Source organism: Arvicanthis niloticus, chromosome 13 (assembly GCF_011762505.2).
Source record: "Arvicanthis niloticus isolate mArvNil1 chromosome 13, mArvNil1.pat.X, whole genome shotgun sequence".
Classification (NCBI taxonomy): Eukaryota; Metazoa; Chordata; class Mammalia; order Rodentia; family Muridae; genus Arvicanthis; species Arvicanthis niloticus.
Genome location: NC_047670.1, coordinates 14,161,695 through 14,186,900, shown reverse-complemented (window position 1 = coordinate 14,186,900; position 25,206 = coordinate 14,161,695). Strand labels below are relative to the sequence as shown.

Sequence of the window (25,206 nt, the reverse complement as noted above, 5' to 3'; positions counted from 1 at the left end):
ATATTGCAAACTCTAACAAAATCCGAAACACTCTGGTTGGAGCATCTTCCATAAGGAATTCTCTAGACCTGAATCTTCATTTATGAACTTATAAGTTACCCACTGATATTTGAAATCTTTCTTCAGCAGTGGTTAAGTGAAATGTGAATATTTGGGTTGGAAGAATTATTTTTTGCTACCCTAATTAATCTTTGTCCTAGAATTTTAAGCTGCTTCTTTTGCATTTTATATTTCTGAAGTTGATTTGTTAAAATTATTTAGTAGGAGCAACTTTAAACGTGTGCGGGTAGAATTTCTTCTATGGAGTATTATTCACAAAGGAACATAAATAAGAAGGAAATTTTCTCATTACAAATTAGCTCTTAATATTTATTCTAGGGACATTAGATATATATTAGTTCATATAAAATCTATTTAGAATACAATAATATGAATATTGACTATTAAAGGATTTTACTGGTTTTGTGGGATTAGAAACTATTCTTTGAACTTTATCTATTATTGGTAAATTATTCTATAAGTTGCCAAATACTGAAAACATCTATTTTCCTTGAGAAGTAGAAAGTGTTTTTATAAAATATAATTGCTTTTAATAAATTATAATGCCATGTCAGTCGTGATAGTAGTCTTAAATGTCTTGGTTGAAAATTATAAATGGCTACCAATCTATTTCTGGTAAAGGTACTGAGTAAATGCAGTACCCTTTTGTATCAGCTGCTGGTTAATGCAATTTTAGTCTTTTGTCTGTGGTGCACTCTAGTGGACATTTCCTAAATTGCTTACAGCAATAGAGCAGTCAAAACTATCACTCTTCTAAAACATCTGATTTGTAAGCTCCTTTTATATTTTGCTAATCTTTTGACAGCTTTTTGGTTGCGAGAGAAAAAAGTAAAACCCATAGTTATGGTTACTTTTACGATTTAATTTACTCTGTTTTACATCAGCATTGTGCACAGGGCATGGAAAATCATCTCTTGTTCAGAAACTTGCAGTATAATGCCAAGAGCTTGCCCAGTCTTGTATCATCAACCTCTGAAGTCCTGCCCACACGGCTTCTCACCATTAGGCTTGTTTCACTGATGACAAGTCTTTTATGACTTCTGGGGTTTCTAAAAAATTGATGTAATTTTAAGACATGTCTGCTAACATGTAAAAAGTTGGGGATTCATCAGGTTTCTGTTTGTTAAAGGTAGGTGTGTCAAAGACAGCAGATACATGTGTTGCTGCGCTGGGTGCTTGCACTGAAGTGGAAGGACCACCTACTAATAACAGTGAGGAGAGAGTTAGTTCTTTGTGCATAGTTTCAGGTACCACAGTCTTAGTAATGCCAAGTGGCTGACATTATACTGTTCTGTAAGCTATGGAGTTTGTTTATTTGTTTGGGGTGTTTTGCAATTTATATTGTTTTACAAGCTAGATACAGAGAAGGTACTTAAGGACAGCTCTGTAAAGGAGGAATTCTCTGGTGTCTCAGGAGTATTTAGCACAGGTACAATGAACACAGAACTAGTGAGACCAGATTTAGCCTCTGTTAATGGCCCTGCTGTGCAGGGAAGCAGCAGCCAGGGCTCTGTGTAACATGAAGGGCATTGCTGTCCTTCCTGTGTGTACGTGGGATTCACTGATTTGTTCCATAGGGTCACCCCTTGCTCTGGGGGAGTAATTGGAATGGGGTTCCTCAATAATTGGGGACATTTAAGCAAATTTATGGTAGTACCTTTTGATTTTTTTGCCTCTTCTAGCTGAACAAATTTCATATATTTTTTTGACAGGGTGTTAGTATGTTAACATCAATGAATCCGTGAATTAGTTACTTTTCTGTTGTTATGGTAAAATACCATGACCTAAAAAGTGACTATGGAGGAAGGTTTACCCTGAGTCATGTTCTAGGAGAGAGCATAGCCAAGAGATAGGCAGTGCTGCAGCAGCCAGGACAGTCAGCTGCCACTCCCATTTCATCACTCAGGAAGCAGAGACTGGAAGTGAGCTGGAAGTGGGCTGACGCTAGAGTACTAGCAACCCCCCCCACACACACACACGTGATAGACTTATTCCACCGAGGCTCTGTGTCTTAACGCTCCATAACCTCCCCCAAACAGTGCTACTCGTCGGGAACCAAGTGTTCAATACATGAGCTGGTGGGAGCCATTTCCCTTCAGAGCACCCCAGTCACCAGCCCCAGAATCAGTTGTGCAGATAGACAGGAAGGAAATACTCCACCACCCTTGTCTGCTCCATCTTTAGAACCTTACACTATACAGGCCAGGGTGGCGTCATCAGCTCTTACCACAAAAAAAAAAAAAAAAAAAATTAGTTTTTTATCCTTTTTCTGGGTGTTAAAGTGGCAAGATCCATCATATAATTTTTGCTTATAAGTAACTAGTATTATCTATACTGTTTTTCTTCAATTTGTTCAGACCACCGTGATCCTGCAGGACACAAACACACATATGCATGCACGCACACACACACACACACACACATACACACACCCTTTTTAGAGTCAGTTTGGTCTTTTTAGGTCCGGCATGTTGAAGTTATTTTTGACCCATTATATTTGTACAAAAGATTTTCAGAATACTGGTTTTCCCCTCATGATTTCTTTCAAATTGGGCTTGTAATATTTTACTAATACTTAACTCCCTTTACCATGGTCTCGAATGACCTTGATGGCTGTATCTCAGTTCTGACCTCATTCTAGCCTCTTTCAGTCTTGTTCTCCAACTCAGCCTTTAGTTTCCAAGGTTTATAGCACTCTTCTGTCAAGAAGATGATACAGACTCCAGGGTGTAAGGCATTTCCTCCGCTGTGCGGAGATCTCTTGATGGTATCATATTGAGTTTTTAGTTTCCAGTCTAGACAGAGTATGTCTGCTTTCACACTCTCCTCAGTTGAGAAGATTACTAACTGCCCTTGATTTTTACTCTGCCAGCCAAAGCCAGCTTTCTATGTGATTAGCTCAATTCTGAGCAGCAAAGGCACCCTTATTTCTTACTATTCTCGTTAGTGCGTTCATTTGTGTATCATGTCTGGGACTGTAAGCTGTTAACTAGATTTTGTCTCAGAAGATGACTTGAGTTCCTCCAGAACAGCTTTGTCGTTGTTTCCATCATTGTCTTGGGTGCTGAGCTGAGTGAGTATCTGAGTATGAGGTTCTGCAGACCAAGTGGGCAATGTCAGGCAGAGGGAAGGGGAGGTCAAGGAAAGTCAAGTAGATGTCAGTTCTAAGGGGGCTTTGTGGTAGCGGGGCTGCCCGCCACTTGGGAAGGTTGTTAAAGGTTAGACTATTTAAGTAGCTTGTCTACTAAAGGCGTCATCTTTTCTCATTAGGGTTGCATAGACTTCCTAAGATCTTGTGTAAATACCTTGGAAATTAGTGAAATTTGACAGGATATTTAGAAAATGTTAAGTTAGTAAACATAACAGATGTAAAGATACCTCATACAAAGTATCTGATTGATTCTTAGGCTGTTATAGCATAAGTCTGTCCCAGTGGTGGAGCAGGATTTTCTAATAATGTTTTCAAATATTTGTATTCCATGTGGACCTTATGATTCATAAGCTGGATTATGACCAGTGCTCTGTTTTGCATTCCTGGCACATGATGGCTCGGATTGAAAATGCTGTTGTCTCCCTCACTGGAGCCGGCTGCTCTGCAGCGGAGAGGCATCTGCTCTGCAGACCTTTCTCTAAAAAGCATCAACATGTTTTTCACCACTGAGGACTGAAAGAGTGGATGTAAGTCAAGTGTAACATGAGGGAATATTATAAATAACTATTGTGTTCTAAAAGTGTAAAATACCATCTCAAATTAACAGTAATCTAAAATACCAAGAAATAAGTCAGAGTTAATGATTTTTAAGTTAAAAATAAAAAGTAATCCTGAAAAGCTTTCAGTGACATTACCAAGTTTATTAGTGTTTAGATTTTATAATTTCATATAAAATATTTATATTTCCATCTGTATTTCACTAATTACTATTCATGGCCCACTTGTATTTGTGACTTGAGTGTTTGTGCTACTTAAAATTTTTTCTGCTATATATTTATAAATTAGCATCTTTTAGCAAATTATATAAAATTAATATGTCACAGGAGCCTTCTTTTCTAAATTTAATCAGTGGTTTTATGATTTTATATCTAATTTTGTGATTTTGAAGATGCAAACTGTCTCCTGTCCCTTTATAGATTCAACACCAATGAAGACTACTTAGAGGGTAGCCATCCAGTTGTGCCAACCAGAAGCTCCAGCTCTTATCCAGCTTACAATGGCAGCAATGTACAAAATGGCTCATATACAAAAATATGTTTAATGTTTGGGGAATAAACTGGTTGCAGACACAACAAAATGTTCCATTCATAGCTATTAAAAAGAAACTGGGAGGAAGTTAACTTCTTCTTTTCTCACTGAGATATACCAGAAAGCAGAAATCCCAGTTTCTGAAAATTAAACAAAAGACAAAGTACATGAGTCTGAAGACTGTCATGTTCCTTGTCTGTTATAACAAGGCACATGAAGCAAGCCCGGCCAGCCTGTAATACGGTTCAGACTGGGCTTGCAAACACCATACAGCCTTACATACTGGAGTTAGCTCCAAGAAGATGTGCTGTCGGAGAGAAGTAGCTGTATTTCCTGTTCTTCTGCTTACTCACCATGTGACTCTGGATAAATCATAAATTTGATTGACCTTCAGAATCATCATTTGTATAAGAGAAATAAATGCTCCAGTGAGTTCATTAGAAAAATGGGTGTAGTTTATAAAAAGTCTTGAGCATGTGCCTCTAGCTCATTGATAATAATAATTTTTATTATTATTAAATAGAAGACAATAATAATTTAGTTAATAGCATCATTTCCCCCACCTTAATCGCTTCAATAACTTTTCTGCTTAGAATAGTAAGTTTAAAACAAATACATTTTATATAAAACTTTTCTCTCTCTAAGATCACATGGCATCGATGACGTCGTCCCTTACCTCTATACTTTGTCACTTTCCTCTTTTCTCTTTATTCATTGAGAGAGCAGTGACAGAGCCACAATCCTCTTTGTTCGTGTTGAATACGTTAGTCATTAAATGGCGGCTTCAGAGAGTGGCGTAGATAAACTAGAACAAGTATAGGCCTAGTACGTTCTTTTTTAATAGTCATTTGTTTGTTTATTCTAAGTATTTTTCTCTTTTCTTTTCCTCTCCTATAATACATCCCAACCACAGTGTCCCCTCCCTCCAGTCCTCCCATATTTCAAAGTGAGGAATTTAGTGTTTATTCTGTAAAATTTGTTTTAAGAACAATACTTTATACCACACATTAAGGATAGAAGTAGTACTACTGTGAGATTTTAGAATCTAATGTAAGACTTAGGTAAGTCAGGTATACCGACACTAAAGCGTGTTGTCAGGTATACCGACACTAAAGCGTGTTGCGGTAATTGTATAGTGTGCACAACAACAAGGTGTCATGTGGTAGTTCCACCTAACTCAGTCTCCTAGTGTGTGCTTAGAAAGGGTTTGTCTGAGAGCAGTTCTCATGAAAAAGGTTGGCCTATGAAACATTCCACCCCAGCTGTGTTCGTGTGTCTGTGCATAATAACCCTCTCATCTTTTACGACTTAATGAACTGAAGACAGAATCTCAAACACTAAGTCATGGAAATCGTCATACCCAAATTTCCTGTATATATATATATATATATATATATATATATATATATATGTATGTATGTATTAACGTACTAATTTGAGTCCTGTAAATATGTGTAGTAAATGTTAAAAGTTTAATGTTTAAGAGGGGAAAGGTTTCACTCCAGGACAGCTTCTTCCGAGAGGTGCTCTTCACTTACTGAAGCAGAGCTCGAGGCTCCGCCCCTGGGTTCTCAGTGCACTGTCAACACCTTGCTTATAGCTCTTAAGAGATTCTTTCCTAGTTTATTGCTCACACATAAGGAGATTTCTCCCAAACCTCAAACTCCCTAGAAAACCAAATGGAGTGGAACTATGTCGTATTCATCTCTGTATCTTCAAACTGGTAATGTGCTTGTTAAATTATAAATGTAAAATACATGCTTGCTAAATGAATTAGGAAATGAATATAAATTGTTTTGTGTAAAATATTCATGTACCTACTAAGTCCTAGGTAATCATCGTAGCAGGGATTTGAAGTTAAAAAGAATCTCTTGGCTTCATTAGACTTCCATTCTAGTCACAGAGAAGGCCAGTTCCAACCTGTGAAGAGTAGAGGAAAAGCAGTGGACTAGTGGAAGCTTCGGTTCAGTTAGTGTCACAGAAAGCCTCTTTGAGAAGAGGACATCTGCATTAGAGTCACCTCTGGGTAGGGAAACAAATGACCACACTATCTTATAGAACATTCCAGTCTGGAGGATCAGCCAGTCTAAAGATCACACAGGAACATTCATAGAATTCTCAAGAAACAGCTAAGGAGGGCCAGCGTGGCTGGAGTTTGGTGAGCAACCAGGAATGTGACAGGAGATGGAACTGACACGTTACAGGGACAGCTCACATTTCATCGTGGTAAAGATTTTGCAGCAATCGAGTATGATGATGTGATCTGTCTTTTCAACGGCTCAGTCTTCCTGTCGTGTGAGGGGCTGAAAAGGCAAGAATACAAACGGAACAAATGAGGCTGCTTTAGTTTAAGGGAAAGATGCCATTCAGACCAGTGTAAATGCAATAATTTTTTGGACTCTGGGACTAAAAGTTGGATAGTAAGTTTGTTGAGATAGCTCGGTGAGGGTGGCACTTGCTTCTGAGCCTGCTGACCTCAGTTTGATCCTCATGACCATATAGTGCAAGAAGAACCAACTCCTGCAAGCTGTCATCCAGTTTCTATACACACAGGTGAGCTTGCATACAGATAAACACACAGAAGCACATTTGCTCACACATACACACAAAACAAATAAATGCAATTTAAAAAAGGAATTGTATAAACTTTTAACATTGTGAGCATACATGTCTGACCTGAGCATTCAAGGAGTCAAATGTAAATATGATACACACGTGCAGTACACAGTGCACACATGCAGCACTCTAAATACAGCACATACATGTGGAACTGCAAATACGGCGCAACATGCAGTGCTGTGAATGCAGTGCACACGTGCAGTGCTGTGAGTGCAGTGCACACGTGCAGTGCTGTGAGTGCAGTGCACACGTGCAGTGCTGTGAGTGCAGTGCACACGTGCAGTGCTGTGAGTGCAGTGCACACGTGCAGTGCTGTGAGTGCAGTGCACACGTGCAGTGCTGTGAGTGCAGTGCACACGTGCAGTGCTGTGAGTGCAGTGCACACGTGCAGTGCTGTGAGTGCAGTGCACACGTGCAGTGCTGTGAATACGGTAAGCACATTCAGTACTGTAAATATGTACAGTGCAGTGCTATAAATACAGTGCACACATGTGATACTATAAATAAGGTACAGGTATATAGTAGGATAGATACTATGAAGTTAAAGGATGCGTTGCTTAACTCTAGTTTTATGTTTAAACAGGTATGTAACCTTAGAGTAATTGTACTTTCTATGGACCTAGCTATTTTTTTTTTCAGATATAAAATGAGGGATTAAAATATTTTCTTTCTTATTGTAAAGTCCCCTGACGTTAAAATTCCATAAGAGGGAAAATTCAGTTCTTCCTGTGTTTTCATGCAGGGAGAGACAAGTGGGCTCAGCAGCGCATGGCGTTCTTTGTGTTACTATACATAAGACACACATATTTATAATATGTGCACAGAGTAAGTGCTCAAAGTACCAAATCATTCGCTGAAGTGCAATGAATGTTGTAAATCCTACTGGTTTGAAAAATAAAGTAACGAAGAAAGCTGATTAGCCACGGAGGTAAAAGTCCCTTTAATTTAATTAACTGTATAGAGAATGCATATTAGTTATTCTTCTCATGTCTGGAAAAAGCAATTTAAGGAATTAAGGGGCCCTTTGGCTTCAAATTTAAGGGTACAGTCAACCAGGCAGGGAAGTCAAAACAGCAGGAAATTGTGGTGACTGGTCATGCTGCATCCACAGGCGGCAAACCAAGAGTGACAGAGGCTGCTGCTCAGCCGACTCTCCTTCACACACGGTCCAGGACCCAACTCCCATGTCTGTTAACCTCATCAGAGTAATCCCTCAGAGGCAGGGCGGTAGGCTGCTCTAATCTCCATACTCTCTCATCAGGGTGTCTCCTAGGTGAGTCTCTATCCTGTCAAAGTTAACAATCTACAGTCACCATCACAGAGGGAGGGCATTCTATGTGGAGAAGACATGACCAGAGAAGGAACTGTAGTGAGCATTGGGGATTATGCGGAAGGTTCAGTAAGACCACCTTGTCCTTTGTGGAGGACATATGAACAGTGAGAAAACAGGGATAGCACGGTAAGAGCAGAGAGGATGTTGACATACAGACAAGAACCAGGACTTACTAAAGCTTCTTCAGTAGACAATTGTGATACAGATAGTATCCAGGAGTGACTAATGCAGAGTGATATCACCGTGTCCTCCCTGTGTGTGCAGAGTGAGATCACTGTGTCCTCCCTGTGTGTGCAGAGTGAGATCACCGTGTCCTCCGTGTGTGTGCAAAGATCACTGTGCCCCTCCATGTGCTCCTCCACGTGCATGCACAGTTTTCACATCTTTGTCATTCTGTCTTCATTAACCAATGAAAAAATGAGATTCAGAGTCTAATGTCTGTGGAAGAGCCTATGCCCAGGAGCCACAACTTTAGAAAGTTGGGAGTCTTCAGTCAGGTCTACTACATGCACTAACCAGGGTCTCAAATGGGCAGCATGCTCGGGAGCCATGGGAATGGGAAAAGAAGATGTGACGCTGGAATAAAGTTGGTTTTGTTTTCCCCTAAAGAACTTGTTGACTGGTTAGATGTGGGAGTGAGAGAGAGGAGCACAGGGCACCCTGGAGCACTGCTAGTCTTGGCAAGCTGCTGAAGAGCTTGTGGTGTTGGTTGTTGGGGACCCCAGCAAACGAGAAACTAGAAAGACAGAGGCAAACATCTCTGATTTGGAGATTCTTAGTTTAAGGTGTCCTTAAGCATTTAAGTAGTCCATACGACCACGTCAGACAGTTGGAAGCATGTGAATAAAGGTGTCATCTAAAACAAGGCTAGGCTGGGAGAGGAGACACAGTGCCTAGACTTAGCAGGAAGGCTGGGGAGGAGGAAAGGAACCAGGCAGATGCTAGCCTACTCTTACTGAGTTGCTGAGAATGCAGTATTGGGTTTCTGTTCTCTACAGCTGCATTAAGTTTTATGATCATGAGTGTTTTCACCTTATGTATAACTAAGTATGCGCCTTCACATTTACGTTATCTGCTGTATATCTTCCGAGAAACACAAAATCACTGGCTAAACTCCAACAACAAAATCAGGAAAGAAAAAGGATAAGTTGGACTTATTTTAAGTGAAAACCTCTATTGTGTCAAAAGATACCACCTAGAAAATGAAAAGTCAACTCACAGGAAAAGAAAAAAAATATTTGGAACTCATATCTCCAGTAAAGGGTTAATATTCACATTGTATAATTCTAGAATGCAGACAGTGCTGCAACAACAAGCAAGCTGATTCAAACGGGGCAAAGGAAGCTAGCCAAAGGAACCCAAGCCTCTAATCCCAGCTTTTAGGAAGGAGGGGCCAGTGAAAAGCTAGCCTGTGCTTCATAGCAAGACCGTGCCTCAAAAAAGCCATAAGAGAAAGAAAAGGACAAAGGTTTTCAATAGACACTTTTCCAAAGAAGATATATAAATGAACTATTAAGTATATGAATCTTTGCTCAATATAACTACTACTTAAGACTATAAACTAAACAAGAGTGGCACTGCCTAATGCCCTTTTAGATCACCATCTTAAAGAATAAAAAATAATAAACATTGGTGAGGAAACAGAGAAATTAGAGTCCAAGGTACTGCCGTTAGGTATATAAAATTATCCAACTACTGTAGAAAACAATTCAGTGACTCATCAACTAAACAGAGTTAGCTTGCCTGCATACACACAGACACATAGACGCACACACATATTGCAGCAGAGTGTATTGTGGGATTTCACTCCCCTTTAATGGTGAATGATACTTGTTGCATGTGTATAGCACACCTTGCTTTTTATATTCATTTGAGAGTGTTGCAACCGGCTCCGCTCTACCTGGCTTGAGACAAAAGACTTAACAAGCCTGGTTAGTTACTATGTTGTGGCCTGCTCTGCTCTGCCTGGCTTCAAACTGCCACTCCAGTCTTCGGTCAGGGTCTAGAGGGAGAGAGAGTGAGGATGAAGAGAAGAGATGCAAGGAATGGAGACAAGACAGATGTTCTGATCAAGTCTCTGATCAAGTCTCTTTATTTGAAGGGAAATCTAGGGTATTTATATACTTTTGCCACGCCCCTTATAGGCACGTGGATATGATGTAAGCCTTGGGGGCGTGGCTAGCATGTGGATAGCTGCTCTCTAGCCGCTTTCTGCTAAAGGTCGGCTCCCAACATGAGAGTAAATACTTCAGTTATTTCTACCTTTTTGAGTGTTTTGAGTAATTTTGCTGTGGACGCTGGTGTACTCGTCGTATCTGTTTGAATCTGCTTTTAACACTATTTAATATTCTAATAGTAATAGTACTTTTTATTCATTAGAAAAAGCATACATACATTTTTACTAAGAACTGAGAGATTTGCTGTCTTGGAGAGGTCTTTGAAATAATGTACTTACCCAGAATTCTACTTGCAAGGAATTCTAGAAAACACAGTATTTGTCTTACAGGATGTGTGAAAGAAAGGTACAGCAGAGACTGGTTGTCTGTGGCTTTTTAATGTTACTTAACCACAGTGCAAAGTACTGACAGTGATATTCTGCCTGCAGGATGAAGATGAGCTGGATTCGCACACTATGGTGAAGACTGGTTCGGAAAGTGTCGGCACAATGCGGGCCACCAGCACGATGAGCGAAGGGGCCCAGACGATGATTGAACATAACAGCACCATGTTAGAGTCGGACCTGGGGACCATGGTTATAAACAGTGAGGAGGAGGAGGAGGAGGACGGCACTATGAAGAGTATGTAGTGTTTTTTCTCGCAGTTGTGGCGCTTTTCTCTTTTGGAAGTATACTCACTGAAACCAGGATAAATTCTGTTCCTTTTTAGAAATGATTATGGGAATTTTTGGTTTGGGGCTTATTTGACAGCAAATGTCAGAACCTTAAACAAAACCCTTTAACATATGTGTAACACTTAACAATACATCTTTAACTTAGGGTTATGGAACTTGTTTCTGTTGCAAGCTATAAACCCATAATTTAATTTGTGAAATATTTTAGGGACAGGATAGTGTTTCTAACATTTACTTTTCCAATTAAAAGGAAAATTTAAAATTTTGTTCCAATAAATACGACATAATATTATTGCATGCTGTCTAAATTATCAGTTAAACCACAGAGAGAGAAGTGTAAACTGGAGATGAAACCCTAGGAAGGCTTACAGAAAGGAGGCTCAGTTCCTGCACTTCCAGCTGCTCTGATGTGTGCAGCATAGAGCCTGGGTTGCTGCAGGGCTGACCTGACTATTAGGACATTTGCCCTGACCTGTGTTGCTTACAGAATGAAGTTGGAATTCCTTTTGTGGACTGACCCCAACTCTGACCCGCAGTCATCAGTACAGGACATAGTGTTTCAGTGAGGAGAGAGCACGCTGACCATCTCTGTAGCTGTTGACTGTTCTCTTCCTTTCTCTACTAGTGTGGTCCTATGTGGTAGGTTATATTCTGCTGCATACCAGTTTCCAAGTGGCCAAGAGAGAGGCAGGGACTCCCTGACCTCTGCTATGATAAGGAAATGGTAAAAGTATGCAGCTGATGTCATGTCTCCTGCCTGGGAATTTATTGAGTTAACTCAAGGTGATAACTATATCTCAGTGTGTTTAAATCAATTAGATTTTATTAGAAGAAATAGAAGTTATATCTAGATATTTTAAGTTTTTTTTATTATTTTACTTTTGTGCATGTGAGCCTGAGGGTATACTTGTGTACTATGTGCAGACAGATGCCTGCAGATGTCAGAAGGTATCAGATCCCTTAGAACTAAAAGTTACAGCTGTTTCTGAGCCTCCTTGTGGATACTAGGAACTGTATTCATATCTCTGTAAAAGCAGCAAGTGACCCTAACTAGGCCTTCTCTGCAGCCCAAGTCAGACATATCTGATATATGAACATTTATATATCAAAAACTTATTTTGGACTCTTTATCTAATTAGTGAAAGAAAGCATCTGCAGTTCTGCTTGACATTTGGGGGAATTCATTCTGAGAAGTGATGACACTGATTCAGAAAGGGTTTATGAGAAAGACCGAGGAGAGCCTGACAGTGGCTCTGCTCCACAGTTCACTTTGTCCCTAGACTGCACTGTGAAGATGGGCTGTCCAAGCACCCATTTCTGTCCTGTTCTTTGTTTATTCTTCTTTCTACTTCTAACACATAACCTTTATCTTCTTCTCTCACTTAAAATCCATCTTAGAAAAGGATCAGATACAAACATAGAAGTACCTAATTGTGTTTAATACTCGTGAATGAATCTTTTCTGTAATTGCAAAGTCTTGAGCCAAGGGAATGAAGCATTAAGAAATTATTAACTCTGACTTGAGAGTTGGCTTAGGGAAGAGCATGCTGAGCAGTCCTGAGGCCTTGAGTGTGATTCCTAGCACCCAGCTATGCAAGGTGGGAGGGGAGACAGGAGACCAGCCATTCTAGCCAGTCATTGAGCTCCAGGCTCTTAAGAAACCCTGTCTCAAAAACAGTGTGGAACATGGTTAAGGAAGATACCTGATATCGCCCTTTGGTTCACAAGTACAATTCAGGCACACACAGATGTAGTGGGGTGGTGGAGAGGGACAGAGAGAGGGATGGAGAAAGGGAGAGGGAAATAGAGATAGAGGGAGAGATGATAGGCAGTAGATAGACAGACAGACAGATAATGTTTCTTCAAAGAAAAATATAGTAATTATATGCCACTTTGACTAGTAAGTTTAATTTTGCCAGGACATAGCAGTAAATACAACATGAACCATCCTTCTCATGCGGCTTGTTGCAAATACCCATAGTGTTTCTGGCCATTGGAAACCTTCACTTTTCTCTATAGAGGCAGTAGGTATCCAACTGTGTGTGGTGTGCTTACAGTAGTTGGGAGTTCCCTGTGGGCACTTGTCTGTGTGCCCTGGGCCTGGGGGTGTTTGGTGTCGTATAGTCCAGCTCACGACTGTCTGACAGTGCATCTTGATTGTGCAGTATGTTTTATTACCACAAAATACAAGCTGTCTTCTTCCTTGTACAAATGAGTATCTTCTAAAGGCCTCCAAAGAAAGATTGCCATAGACACAATTAGCATGTTCAGTACTCTCTTCTTTTTGTTTAACTGAAAGCTTCGCTTCAATTTGTCTGTTTCCTCTCCTGTGCCCTCATTGGAAATGGAAAACAGCTGCCTGTTCTCTGCACAGCGCCTCTGCGGACTTAACTGTTCTCAGAGCCTCCTCAGCTGGACACTTGGGTCCTGGAAACCTTTGAGCAGCTGTTCTTCCTGAACTTGTCACCTTCCTCACGATGAGGCTCAAAGCCTTCCCTGGATTTTGTGCATCCTCTTTTATTTTAATGCACTATGGTAAGCTAGGGAGGGAAGTTCATGTCAGTAGCTTCTGTATCCCACCCTGGCTTTTGTATGTGTTTATTGTATTCTTAGCAACAGACTAGAGGACAGACTTCCAAGATCATGAGTCAGGTAGAACACCTACATTTTAAATGAACGCTTAATTTACTTGTAGTTTGTAGAACAAACTGGTTAATGCCCGGGTCCCTCTGCTGTTGACAGTCATGCTGCATCTACGAACTGTAACTTCCTTCTTTACACCTAGGTATCTTTGTCACAGCATGCTAAGAGACTGGAAAGTCAAGCACACTGCATTTTGTTAAGTTATTTTAAAATTCTTTCATATATTTGTCTTTTCATGAAGACTTTATTTGCTTAGAATAAATATGGAACATTAAAGAATAGTTATGAAGGACTGGCATTATTTTACACAATTTTAGTCTACTTTAATTTAGTATCCTTGTAAAAGTTTACAGGAATTAATGGAAGAGATAGAAAAGAACTTTTTGTTAAAGTTTCATAGGCACGGAGGGAATGGACAGGGTTTGTTTCCTTTGCTGCTAATGGGGTTTTGGTTATATAAGCAAGTAAGTTGAAAGAACTAGGCCAAAATTGAGGAACTAAGTAATTTCAAATATTACGTTTATTATTACAATAAAATCTACTTTAATAAGGTAAGGTCAGAACTTAACTGCAGCTGGAGAAATTGATGTCACTTTTATGTGGCTGTTCTTTCAGTGTTGTAAGAAGGTATTTGCCATAGCAACCACAGTCTGCTTCCTTCTCTCTGCACGGCCCCCGAGTTCTCATGTGCTCCTCTCTCCCTCAGTTGCAAGTAAGAAACATCATTCTGCTTTCCCCCTGGAGACTCAGCTGTACACTGTGGCATGTGTTTCGTATTGTACAGTAAAACATTAACTAGGCAGTTACAGCTGCCCCTACTGTTAACTTTCAAAACAACTTAATCTATTTTCCTCCAAAACACAGTCTAAATGTTAATACTGAGCTTTAAAGTAAGAATAGACAATCATTAGATATGCAAGCACAGATATTTGAATAGAAATATTGTTATAAAGTCATGAAAAAACAATCTAATGGGACAAACTGCCTCTTTTATTTAAGGTGATTTTTAGATTTGTTAACTCTCTGTGTAAGAATGCTTGTTTCTTACTTAGGAGTAGGTTATTATCTAGAGGTTTGTTTTTTTTTAAGGAAAAATAGAGTTATTCTTTATTTAATGTATGTGTTAGATATCTTTTAAGTTTTTATCTGCATTATTTATAGTTTTTAAGAATTATTTATTTTGTTGTATGTGTGTGAATGGTTTTGTTCACATGTATGTGTGTGCATGTATGTATGTGCAGTGTGTGTGCCTACTGCATGAGGAGAGCAGTAGAGGGCTCTGTCACATGTATGTGTGTGCATGTATGTATGTGAGTGCGTGTGCCTGCTGCATGAGGAGAGCAGTAGAGGGCTCTGTCACATGTATGTGTGTGCATGTATGTATGTGCAGTGCGTGTGCCTGCTGCATGAGGAAAGCAGTAGAGGGCTCTGTCACATGTATGTGTGTGCATGTATGTATGTGCAGTGTGTGCACTTGCTGCATGAGGAGACCAGTAGAGGGCTCTGTCACATGTATGTGTGTGCATGTATGTATGTGCAGTGTATGAGCCTGCTGCATGAGGAGACCAGTAGAGGGCTCTGTCACATGTATGTGTGTGCATGTATGTATGTATGTGCAGTGTGTGAGCCTGCTGCATGAGGAGACCAGTAGAGGGCTCTGGCTGCTCTGGGACTGGAGTTACTACTGATGATTGTGAGACATCATGTAAGTGCTGGGGCCCAGGGACTCTGCAAGATCAGCAAGTACTCTTAACCACCAAGCTATCTCTCTAACATATTTCTTAGAGCATCTTTAATATACTTTGTTTATAAAATGTAAGAAATATAAAGTTTGACTGGATGTAAGATGAAAATGGCTGTACAGTATGTTAAAGTTTCTGTTTAGTTGACGCCATAGAACTTTTGAAAGCCCAGAACTGGGAAAAATATTCCTCTCAAAGTTAGTGGATTTCAAATATAAAATAAGAGCAGATCTCTCTCCCTAAATCATCCAATGCCCAAGATAAACCAGCTCAACATCTCAAGCTTATTTTATTTTTTAAAATAGATTCTCTCTCATACAATACGTTCCAACCACAGTTTCCCTCCTTCTACTCCTCCCAGGTCCCCATCCCACCTCTCCTCTCCCCCAGGTCCATCCCCTTCTATTTCCCTTCAAAATAGAGCAGCCTCCAAGGCACAACAACCAACCACAGCAGAACAAGATACAGCAGGACAAGGTAAAGCCCGAGCTCACATGGAGGCTGGACGGGGCAACCCCATAGGAGGAAAAGAATCAGGGACACACTGACTTCTACAGTTAGGGTACCACAGTCAAAGCATACATGCAGAGGACCTGGCACAGACTTAGGCAGACCTGTTTGCTGCTTCAGCCTCTGTGAACCCATGTGGCCCCTGCTTAGTTTATTCAGTGGACTGTTCTCCTAGTGTCCTCCATCTCTGACTCCTACGATCTTTCTTTCCTCTCTTTCACTGGGCTCCACGAGCTCTAAGGGGAGGGACCCAATGGAGACCTACAACTTAGAAACCTAGACTCTGACTCACTCATATATACACTCTCTTCAGATAGATAGATAGATAGATAGATAGATAGATAGATAGATAGATAGCAGAATATCATTGGGAATCATTTCATTGATTTTTTTTCCAGTCCTGTTTTCTTCTACCCTAGGTCTCTGGGCTATCTGGTCTCCAGTTCCCAGCCATCCAGGAGTATCAGGCATGGGCCTTCCCTCAGGCCTGGGCCTCAAGTTAAACCAGATTGGATGGCCACTCCCACAAGTTCTGAGCCACCATTGCCCTGGCAGGACAGATTGTGGATTGAGGGTTTCGTAGCTACAACTGTAGATAGATAGTAGAGAGTGCTGTTGTCCCAGAACGTAGGGCTGACGGCTCAGTGAGTGCACCAGCTCTACCTGCCTCTATGTTCAGTGGGCTGTACAGATATTGTTTTCAGTAATCGGGCTTCACTGTCAGTTATAGAGAAAGATCCTGTGTCCTGACATTTACCTGGGTTGTTTAGGGATCTGCACAGAACCACTTTGGCCAACCAGATACAATTACCACTTTTGTAGCCTAGTGTGGCTATAAAAATGGCCAGTTCAGACTCTGTCTCCTCCTACTGTTCAGATTTGAGTGTGGAACCCATAAAACATTTTCCATAGGTTTCTAGGTCAGACTGGAAAAGACTTTCACAACTATAGTGTATCTGAAGTGTAAATAAAATTAAATTACCATAAATTATAGTGGATTTAAAGTTTTAAAATTAGGATAATTCTTTAGCAAAACTGAAGTTTCTTAATCCTCCCTCTCACGTTAAAAAAAAAAAAAATGATGTTTTCCACTCTATGAACAGAAGTTTACCAGTTAAGGGCTGAATTGTACCACATCTACCATGAAGCCCAAATAATGGTGGTTTAAATAAAATAGGATTAATTTCTTTTCTTTTTGTACTGAACAGGAAATTCAGAGAGAGTGATTTCATGGTGCCATCAGAGCCTTCCTGTGGTTCCATCTTGAGGCTGTTACTTTCATTGGGCTTGCAGAGGAGACAACAGCTTCCCAACCATTAAATCCAAATCCAGATTCTAAGCATGGGGAAAGTGTAATGTTCATATCAAGATCAGAACTTTTTGGAAACTCCTATTTTATATAGTTGGTCAGTTATGTCACCAGGCCACTGCCAGAAGAGAAGTGCTTTCTCACCCTGACAGGAGAGGAGGGGCTGCCGACAGGAGAGCAGCTCACAGGGCAGGAAAGCTGACAGGACTGCTGAGCTCATTCCCACACTCTGCAGCAGAAAGTTCTGTTGTGGAGCTGCCTGCCATTTCCCTCTTGCTATTGAGCCTGGGGATCGGCTGCCCCTCGCTCTCTCTAGACACTGCCTCTGCTTGTTTAGTTCCTAACTTACTACAGAAGAAAGAGCTGGCTCTCACTCAGCCTTTCCCCTGCTCTGCCAGGTAAGGACGAGCCTATGGAGGTCAGCTCGCTTTTAGTTTTGAAGACGTTTTTCACAAAAAAATTAATTTTTTTTTCAATAACTGAGTCTTGCAGAGTTAATAAAACTTTAAAATTCAACTTAAATAAAAGAAGGCGGTCCATTAGACTTTTCTTTACAATGGCTTCATAACAAGATATGTAGCTTATATTACAGTAGCTGCTTCATTAATATCAGTTCCTCCCAGGAAAATGTTGGTCCTCCATTCATCCCTATTATGTTTTTGGTGAATTCTTTCAGATACAAAGATCTGAATCAGGAGTTACTGTGGGCAGAAGATCAGAAATAACTTGTGCAGACCATTATATGTTCTCTAGTGTATACGCAGGAGGAGTAATTCTGTACTGGGATTATATGTGTAGCTCTGAGTACTGATCCTCATCACAGTCTTAAAATGGGTCATATGCATAAAGACATTGGAAAACTTTAACATGAAACATAATGAGGACCCTTTATTGTTATATAGGAAACCTGGTCGGAGAGGAGAAGAAAATGATCTCAGTGGGGAACCTTAACTACTGGGAAAGTAAAGTGTGCAAAGACCAGCCCAGGTTGTTGGACCCAAACTTATGTTCCTCTTGCCTCAGCTTCCTGAGTGTGGATTGCATTCTCTAAGGGTAAATTCAGTATTTACAAGAGCCTTGGTAAAACACACACACATACACACACACACACACACACACACACACACACACACACGGCAGTGAAAGAGAAGGGGGGGAGAAGGAAGAACATGAAAGAGAGGAAGGAGCACTAAGCTCTCATCCCCTCACCTCTCACTTTGCTTTTTGATTTTCTCAAGTATCTTACAGAGAATTTGTGCAGATGTAGTTATAACTTAATGTGTTGTTTTTCTCTATTATCATAAACAGGTTGTAAATTGAGACTTAGCTTCAGTTTCTAGACCCTGTTTTGTAGTGAGAAGTTACAGTAGGAACCAAATATCAGTTCTGAAAATACAGAAATACATGTTTTAATGAAGAGGTTCAAAGACAGATCAAGGGTAGTTAAATTTTGTTGAAAATGTTGATGAAATATATGTTTTCCACTAATGTCAGTAATTAACCTTCTCACATGGACTGGTTCCTTTCCCCTGTCCTCAGTCTGCTTATCTGTCAGTCAGCAGTTGAGTGGCTTCTGTATTTTAGCTGCAGTGAGCATGTCTATGCAGGTGTTCAGCTTGCTTTAGCTTCTTAGCCGTATACTAGGAATGAGGCTTGTCACATGTGGCTTACCATTGAACTAAACTGCCTAACCAGTATGAAGCCCGACAAACGTCTGTAGTGTTAAGGAAGTCATACCATCTTAAAGACGGGAGATCTCAGACAAACAGATGCACTGCTACTCCTGCTTCTTCCATCCTTACCTGAGCAAATTCATCTACAATCCATATATGCCAAATACACACAGAGATTATGAGGTGGGGATGGGGAAAGAGGTGGATTCCCATAGGACAGTTCCATCTCACCAACCTGCTCGTCTTTCCCTTTTTACAGAAAACAGATTTTTTTTTTAAAATCACATAATGTATCCTTATGTTCTACTCCCCTCTTCTTAGTTCCTCCCTACCTTCCCTCCTAGCCAGATCCATTCCTTTTCTGATTCTCATTAGAAAACAAACAGGCTTCTATGGGATAATAATAAAACATAACAAAATAAAATATCATAAGATGAAACAAAACTACCTTATTTGAGTTGGATATTGCCACTCTTCTCTTTTTAAGTTAAAGAATTCTTGAGTCTGGAATTCATGACAGAACGTAGGCATTGATTCTGATTCATCTTCTGTTAGAGACTGAGAGGGAAGCTTTTAGCATTGCATTGTTTGTTGAAAATTATTTCATATCCCATCTTTAGCCAACAATGTGCCTTAGCTGTCAGCGTTAAGATGCCTGTGTCCTAGTGCAAGCACATTCTAAATTGGCCAGATCACTGTTATGACTGTTGTCTGAATTTACGACATTGCAAGTCTGGTGTGTTCCCATAGGCAAGTGAACAGCATGGGATTGAGCCTGAGGACCATGTCACCTGAGGCTGTTTCATGTGAAAAACCAACAGCAAAGACAGAGCCATCACCTTTGCCACCTGATGCTTGGGTGACAAGGCTGTGAAAGGGCTCACTGGACCAAGTGATGGGATGAGGGCCAGGCTCCTGTGCCCTCCTCAGAAGCCTTTCTTGTAAAAGAAGTAGCTTACTTTCTGTCTGGAACATTACATGAACAATGCCTTCTTGGTGGTCTCTGGGACATTCTTGGAGTACTGTGGCTTTAAGGAATTCAATTTAGAAACTACTGATCAAGACTTAACCACAAGATTTTTTTAAATTAGTTATTCTAAATGTTTATTTTTTTACTGTAATTGTTCAATATAAAAAGTAAGCCATCCAAGATTCTGAGCAGAACAATGATATGGTTTGTTTGTATTTAGAAAGGTCACTATGGTGACAGTATAGTCAAAATTGTGACTGTAAAATAGCAGCGTTTGGAGGCAGCTGTACCATCAGTCCCCTTTCTATGGGGTAGGCAAAAACTGGCTAGAGGCTAAGTGTCAGAAGATAGAGCAATATAAACAACCCTTGAGAAGAAGAACTAAAATCCACGGTGGATGAGTGTGGAAAGAGTGGTGTCCAAATGAATTCTCAGCTTCATTGTGGTAAGACTGAGTGTATGGTGTTGACCTTGGCAGAGATGCAATGGGGGAGGGGCTGCAGGTTTGGGGACTGCCTTCAGTTAGTCTCAGGAGCGAACTTCTAACTCACTTACGCCTCGACCAGGTGGTACAAAGCTCGCAATGTAAACTTGGAACTAGAGCTTAAGACAGTTTGAGATAAGGAAATGACTTCAGGAGATACAGAGAGGTTCTACAGGAGCCCAGGGAGTAGGGTTGTCAGCTGCAAAGACTGACAGGGAAGTGGTCAATAGAGGAGGAAACCTTAGCAGCCCTTCCAGTTTCTTAACACCTTAAAAGTATATCGTTATAATCAGCGCAGACATTATCATGAAAAGAATAGAAATGTTTAAAATGTATTGTTCTCAACACTAGTATTATTTTTAATAAGATTATGATAAGGATTCTATTAAAATAACAAAGATTTATTTGCAGTTTTTATGTATCTGGCTGATACTTGTTTGGCCTGAGTACTCTTTCCTTTGTTTTTGCCCTGTGTTCCTGAACTGGCAGTGGTGGCCTTGGCTTTGACCAGGACACATTTGTTATATGGCTCACTGAAAAAATTCCCCCTTTCAATAAATGTCGTACTTCTTTAGATGTTAGAACTTATACCTACCTTCTGTGTTTGTTTACCTAAGGAAATGCAACGTCACCCCAAGTACAAAGACCTTCTTTCATGGACTACTTTGATAAGCAGGACTTCAAGAACAAGAGTCATGAAAATTGTGATCAGAGCATGCGTGAGCCATGCCCTATGTCAAACAGTGTTTTTCCTGACAACTGGAGAGTTCCTCAAGATGGAGACTTTGATTTCGTAAGTACATTTTCTTTCTCCCGTTTTTCTTTCTTCTTTCTAGATTCGTTTTTATCACATTGAAGGACATAGTTCATAAATACGAATGATATATCTATAAACTACAGACTGTATATCAATGTGTAGCCATAGCTATGGCTGGATTTGTAGCTTACTTATAGAACTGTACTAGCAGCAAAATATAACTAAATAGATCAGCTCAAATTTAGAGAAATGTTTAGGCCCTCTAAAGTACTGTAAATGATAACCATTTCATGCAGAGAGACCAACTATTCTGAGACGACGAGCACATGGCTCTAACTCATGACCTAGCATTGAAAATCAACTGGAGTACATGTCCACACTTAAAACCGTGTCCAGGTAACATAGAGCTTCATTTCTTCTACTTGGTTAATTATTGTTTCTTTAAAGAGTGCAGAGAATACAAATAAATCATTTTAACATGCTTGTTTCCAGAACTTGAAAACCTAAGTTCTTTGAATTCTTTGATAAAATGCCCCAGTGTGGAGGAATTTGAGAGCAGGGAGGTGGGAGTGTAGGTGGGAGGGTGGGGGCACATCCTCATAGAAGCAGGAAGAGGGGGGATTGGATAGAGAGCTTCTGGGTGGGTGGGGGGAATGGGGAAAGGGAATAACATCTGAAATGTAAATAAAATATTCAATAAAAACATTAATTTAAAAAAAAGACAAATCAGCAACCTACAGATTAGGAGAAAACTTCACTAACCCTACATCTGACAGAGGGATAATATCCAAAATATACAAAGAACTCAAGAAATTAACCTCAAAAACCCAAATAGCCCAATTTAAAAATGGGGTACAGAGCTAAACAGAGAATTTACAACAGAAGAACCTCGAATGACTGAGAAGCACTTAAAGAAATATTCAAAATGCTTAGTCATCAGAGAAATGAAGACTATAATGACCCTAAAATTTCACCTCACATCAATCAGAATGGCTAAGATGATGAGGAGAAAGAGGAACACTCTCCATTGGTCACGGTGGGATTACATGCTGGTACAACCACTGTGGAAATCAATCTGTTGGTTCCTTAGAAAACTAGAAATGGTTTTACCTGAAAACCCAGCTACACCACTCTTGGCCATATACCCAAAAGATGCTCCAACATATAACATGGGCACATCCTCCACCATGTTCATAGCAGACTCATTTATAATAGCCAGAAGCTGGAACCAACCCAGATGTTCCTCAACTGAAGAATGGATACAGAAAATGTGGCTCACTTACACAATGGAATACTATTCAGCTGTTACAAATGAGGACATCATGAATTTTGCAGGCAAATTAATGAGAGGAAACCTAGACCAAAAAGGACATGCATGATGGGAGCCTGACTGAGTCAGAAGCAGACACTTAAACGCAGTCATTGGACTGAAGTCAGGGACCCTATGATTGATTTAGGGAAGGAATGAAGACGCTGAAAGGAAGAGTGACCACATAGGAAGACCAACAGCCTCAACTAACCCAGACTCCAGTGAGCTCCCAGAGACTGACCCAGCAACCAGGAGCACACACCGGCCTGTCTGAGGCCCCAGCACATATGTAGCAGAGGTCTGGCCTCAGTGGGAGAAGATGTGCTTAATCCTCAAGAGACTTGAGGCCCCAGGGAGGGGTGGCCTGGTGGGGTGCAGAGCACCCTCTCAGAGCCAAGTGGAGGAGGAATGGGATGAAGAATATTGGCGGGGGGACTGAAGTGGAGGGCAATAACTGGAATGTAAATAAATAAAATAATTTTAAAAACAAACAAAAATATGAGTAAAATTTTGTTTCAGCAAGTTTAAATAATTTGTTATTTTTGCAAAAATACTCTGGAAAAATTATTTTCCAAATAAAATTACCATCATTTATAATTATATTTATTAATAAGCATAATACTTTATAGGCAAATAAAATGTATATAGATATATATCTTAAAATTTCAAGTACTATTAGCTTATTTTTCTTAGATGTCGTGATAGATGCTTTGGAATTATAATTATTTTAAAGTAATTACTTTTTTTCAAAAATCGCCTTTATTTTTGTGCGTGTATGTGTGTGTCTGTGTGTATTTGTCTGTGTGTGGTGTGTGTGTGTGGTGTGTGTCTGTGTGTGGTGTGTGTCTGTGTCTCTGTGTGTGTGTGTGTGTGTCTGTGCTGTGTGTCTGTGTGTGTGTGTGTGTGTGTGTCTGTGTGTGTGTGTGTGTGTGTGTCTGTGTCTGTGTGTGTGTGTGTGTGTGGTGTGTGTGTGTGTGTCTGTGTCTCTGTGTGTGTGTGTGTGTGTCTGTGCTGTGTGTCTGTGTGTGTGTGTCTGTGTCTGTGTGTGTGTGTGTGTGTCTGTGCTGTGTGTCTGTGTGTGTGTGTGTGTCTGTGCTGTGTGTCTGTGTGTGTGTGTGTCTGTGTCTGTGTGTGTGTGTGTGTGTGTCTGTGCTGTGTGTCTGTGTGTGTGTGTTTAGAAATCAGAAGAGGGGAGTCTGTCCTCAGTTCCCACCGTTTGCCCCCCAGGTCTTGTACTTGGGCCATTGGCTTTGGTGTGAAGGACCTTTGCCCACTGAGCCGTCTTGCTGGCTGGGATTATAAATATAAATTTTATATTATAAAAATATAAAATTGTGAATACTTTTCTTCTCAATGTCTTAGTTACTTGCGTTCTTTTCATAATGAGGTATTAAAATTTAAAAATCTCTACTCAGTAGAGTTAGTAATAATTACTAGTAAATATTAGACCTGTGATCCACAGGTTAGCCTGAAAACAATTGCAGTATCTGCTTACTGTTTTGTAAATATCAGAGAACTTAGAAAAACATAATCTGTATTTCTTTTGTTCTGGTAAGATTTCATTTTAACCCGTTTACTTTAAAAAATATATAAATTATTTAGCGCACTGACATTTAAGTTGTAAATCATTCATGAACATGATAAATAATGTAGAATATTTAGCATCAAAGAATTTTGTCAGAATGAATCTTAAATAGCCTCTTGGATGGTTTAAAATACGCAAGCAGTGTGGAGAAGAAAACACCACCGATAAGAAATAGTAAATAAGGTGATTTAATTCTGCTTCACTAGTCTTTGGAGCCTCCCCAAACCTAATGGCTTTAGTGGTTTAAGGTCCCATTTATTGTTGGTTTATGTGTGGGTGTGTGTATGAGCATGCATGTGCCACAGCACATCCTTGGAGATGAGCTGACAATCAACAGTAGTCCTCTTTCTCCACTATGGAGGTCCGGGAACCTAACATTTCTCCAGGCCCGACTTTAGACAAATGTATTTGCTCATCATTTTGTGGAAAAGCAGTGCAGCCGGGTTCATCAAGTAGTTTATCTGTGGGTCTTACCTAGGGCTTCTCAAGTGACTTCAGCAATTTATTTATCTGCTTGACCAAGACAGCTGAATGGCCTCTAGAATTAACCGTCCAGATTTCTAGCAGACGTGTTCCATAATTTCTTAGGCAGGCTCTCCATTTAATACCCACAGACGGTCTCCACATCAGTAGAAGGCTTTGAGTGCAATGAGAAGTTACAGTCCTTTTGACCTTGACATAGAATGTGTCAATTCCAGATATAGTTGATGTAGAATATTATCAGAAACAGTGTTCTTACGCAGGGCACTAAAAACTACAAAATACTGTTCAGAGAAAAAAAAAAACACGCATGAAAGATATTTCCTATTAATTTATATTGGAAGACTTAGAAAGTTAAGATCACCCTGAGATCTGCACATTCATGTACTCTCAAAGCTGTAACAATGCTTTTTAGAGAAGCACAAAAGTTCATTATAGATTGTAGGGCTGGTTGAATTCAAATGAATTTTGACAAGAAAATAAAGGAAATAAAGGTCACTGTGGTGAGCTGTGTGGTGCTGGCAGGAAGACTGAAGGATGCACACTGCAGGAAAGGAGAACACCATAGGGCCAACCCTCGTGTGTGCTTAATACACTTCTGACAAGGGGCTGAGACCCCTGTGTTAGTCACAGTACCAGAG

At 40.1% G+C, this 25,206-nt stretch overlaps 1 protein-coding gene across 3 annotated transcripts in view; it reads left to right on the top strand.

Annotated features, from left to right (window-relative positions):
• The window catches only part of Stk3 (serine/threonine kinase 3), a 237,565-nt gene that overhangs the window by 151,797 nt on the left and 60,562 nt on the right, over positions 1-25,206 (top strand). For 2 of the 3 annotated variants that reach the window (XM_076911255.1, XM_034517278.2), the window contains 2 exons: positions 10,858-11,050; positions 21,052-21,227. In XM_076911255.1, coding sequence (XP_076767370.1) covers positions 10,858-11,050; positions 21,052-21,227 — 369 coding nt within the window. Of the gene's footprint in view, positions 1-10,857; positions 11,051-21,051; positions 21,228-21,487; positions 21,635-25,206 lie in introns of those variants that run through there. The other variant, XM_076911254.1, reaches the window with a different exon arrangement.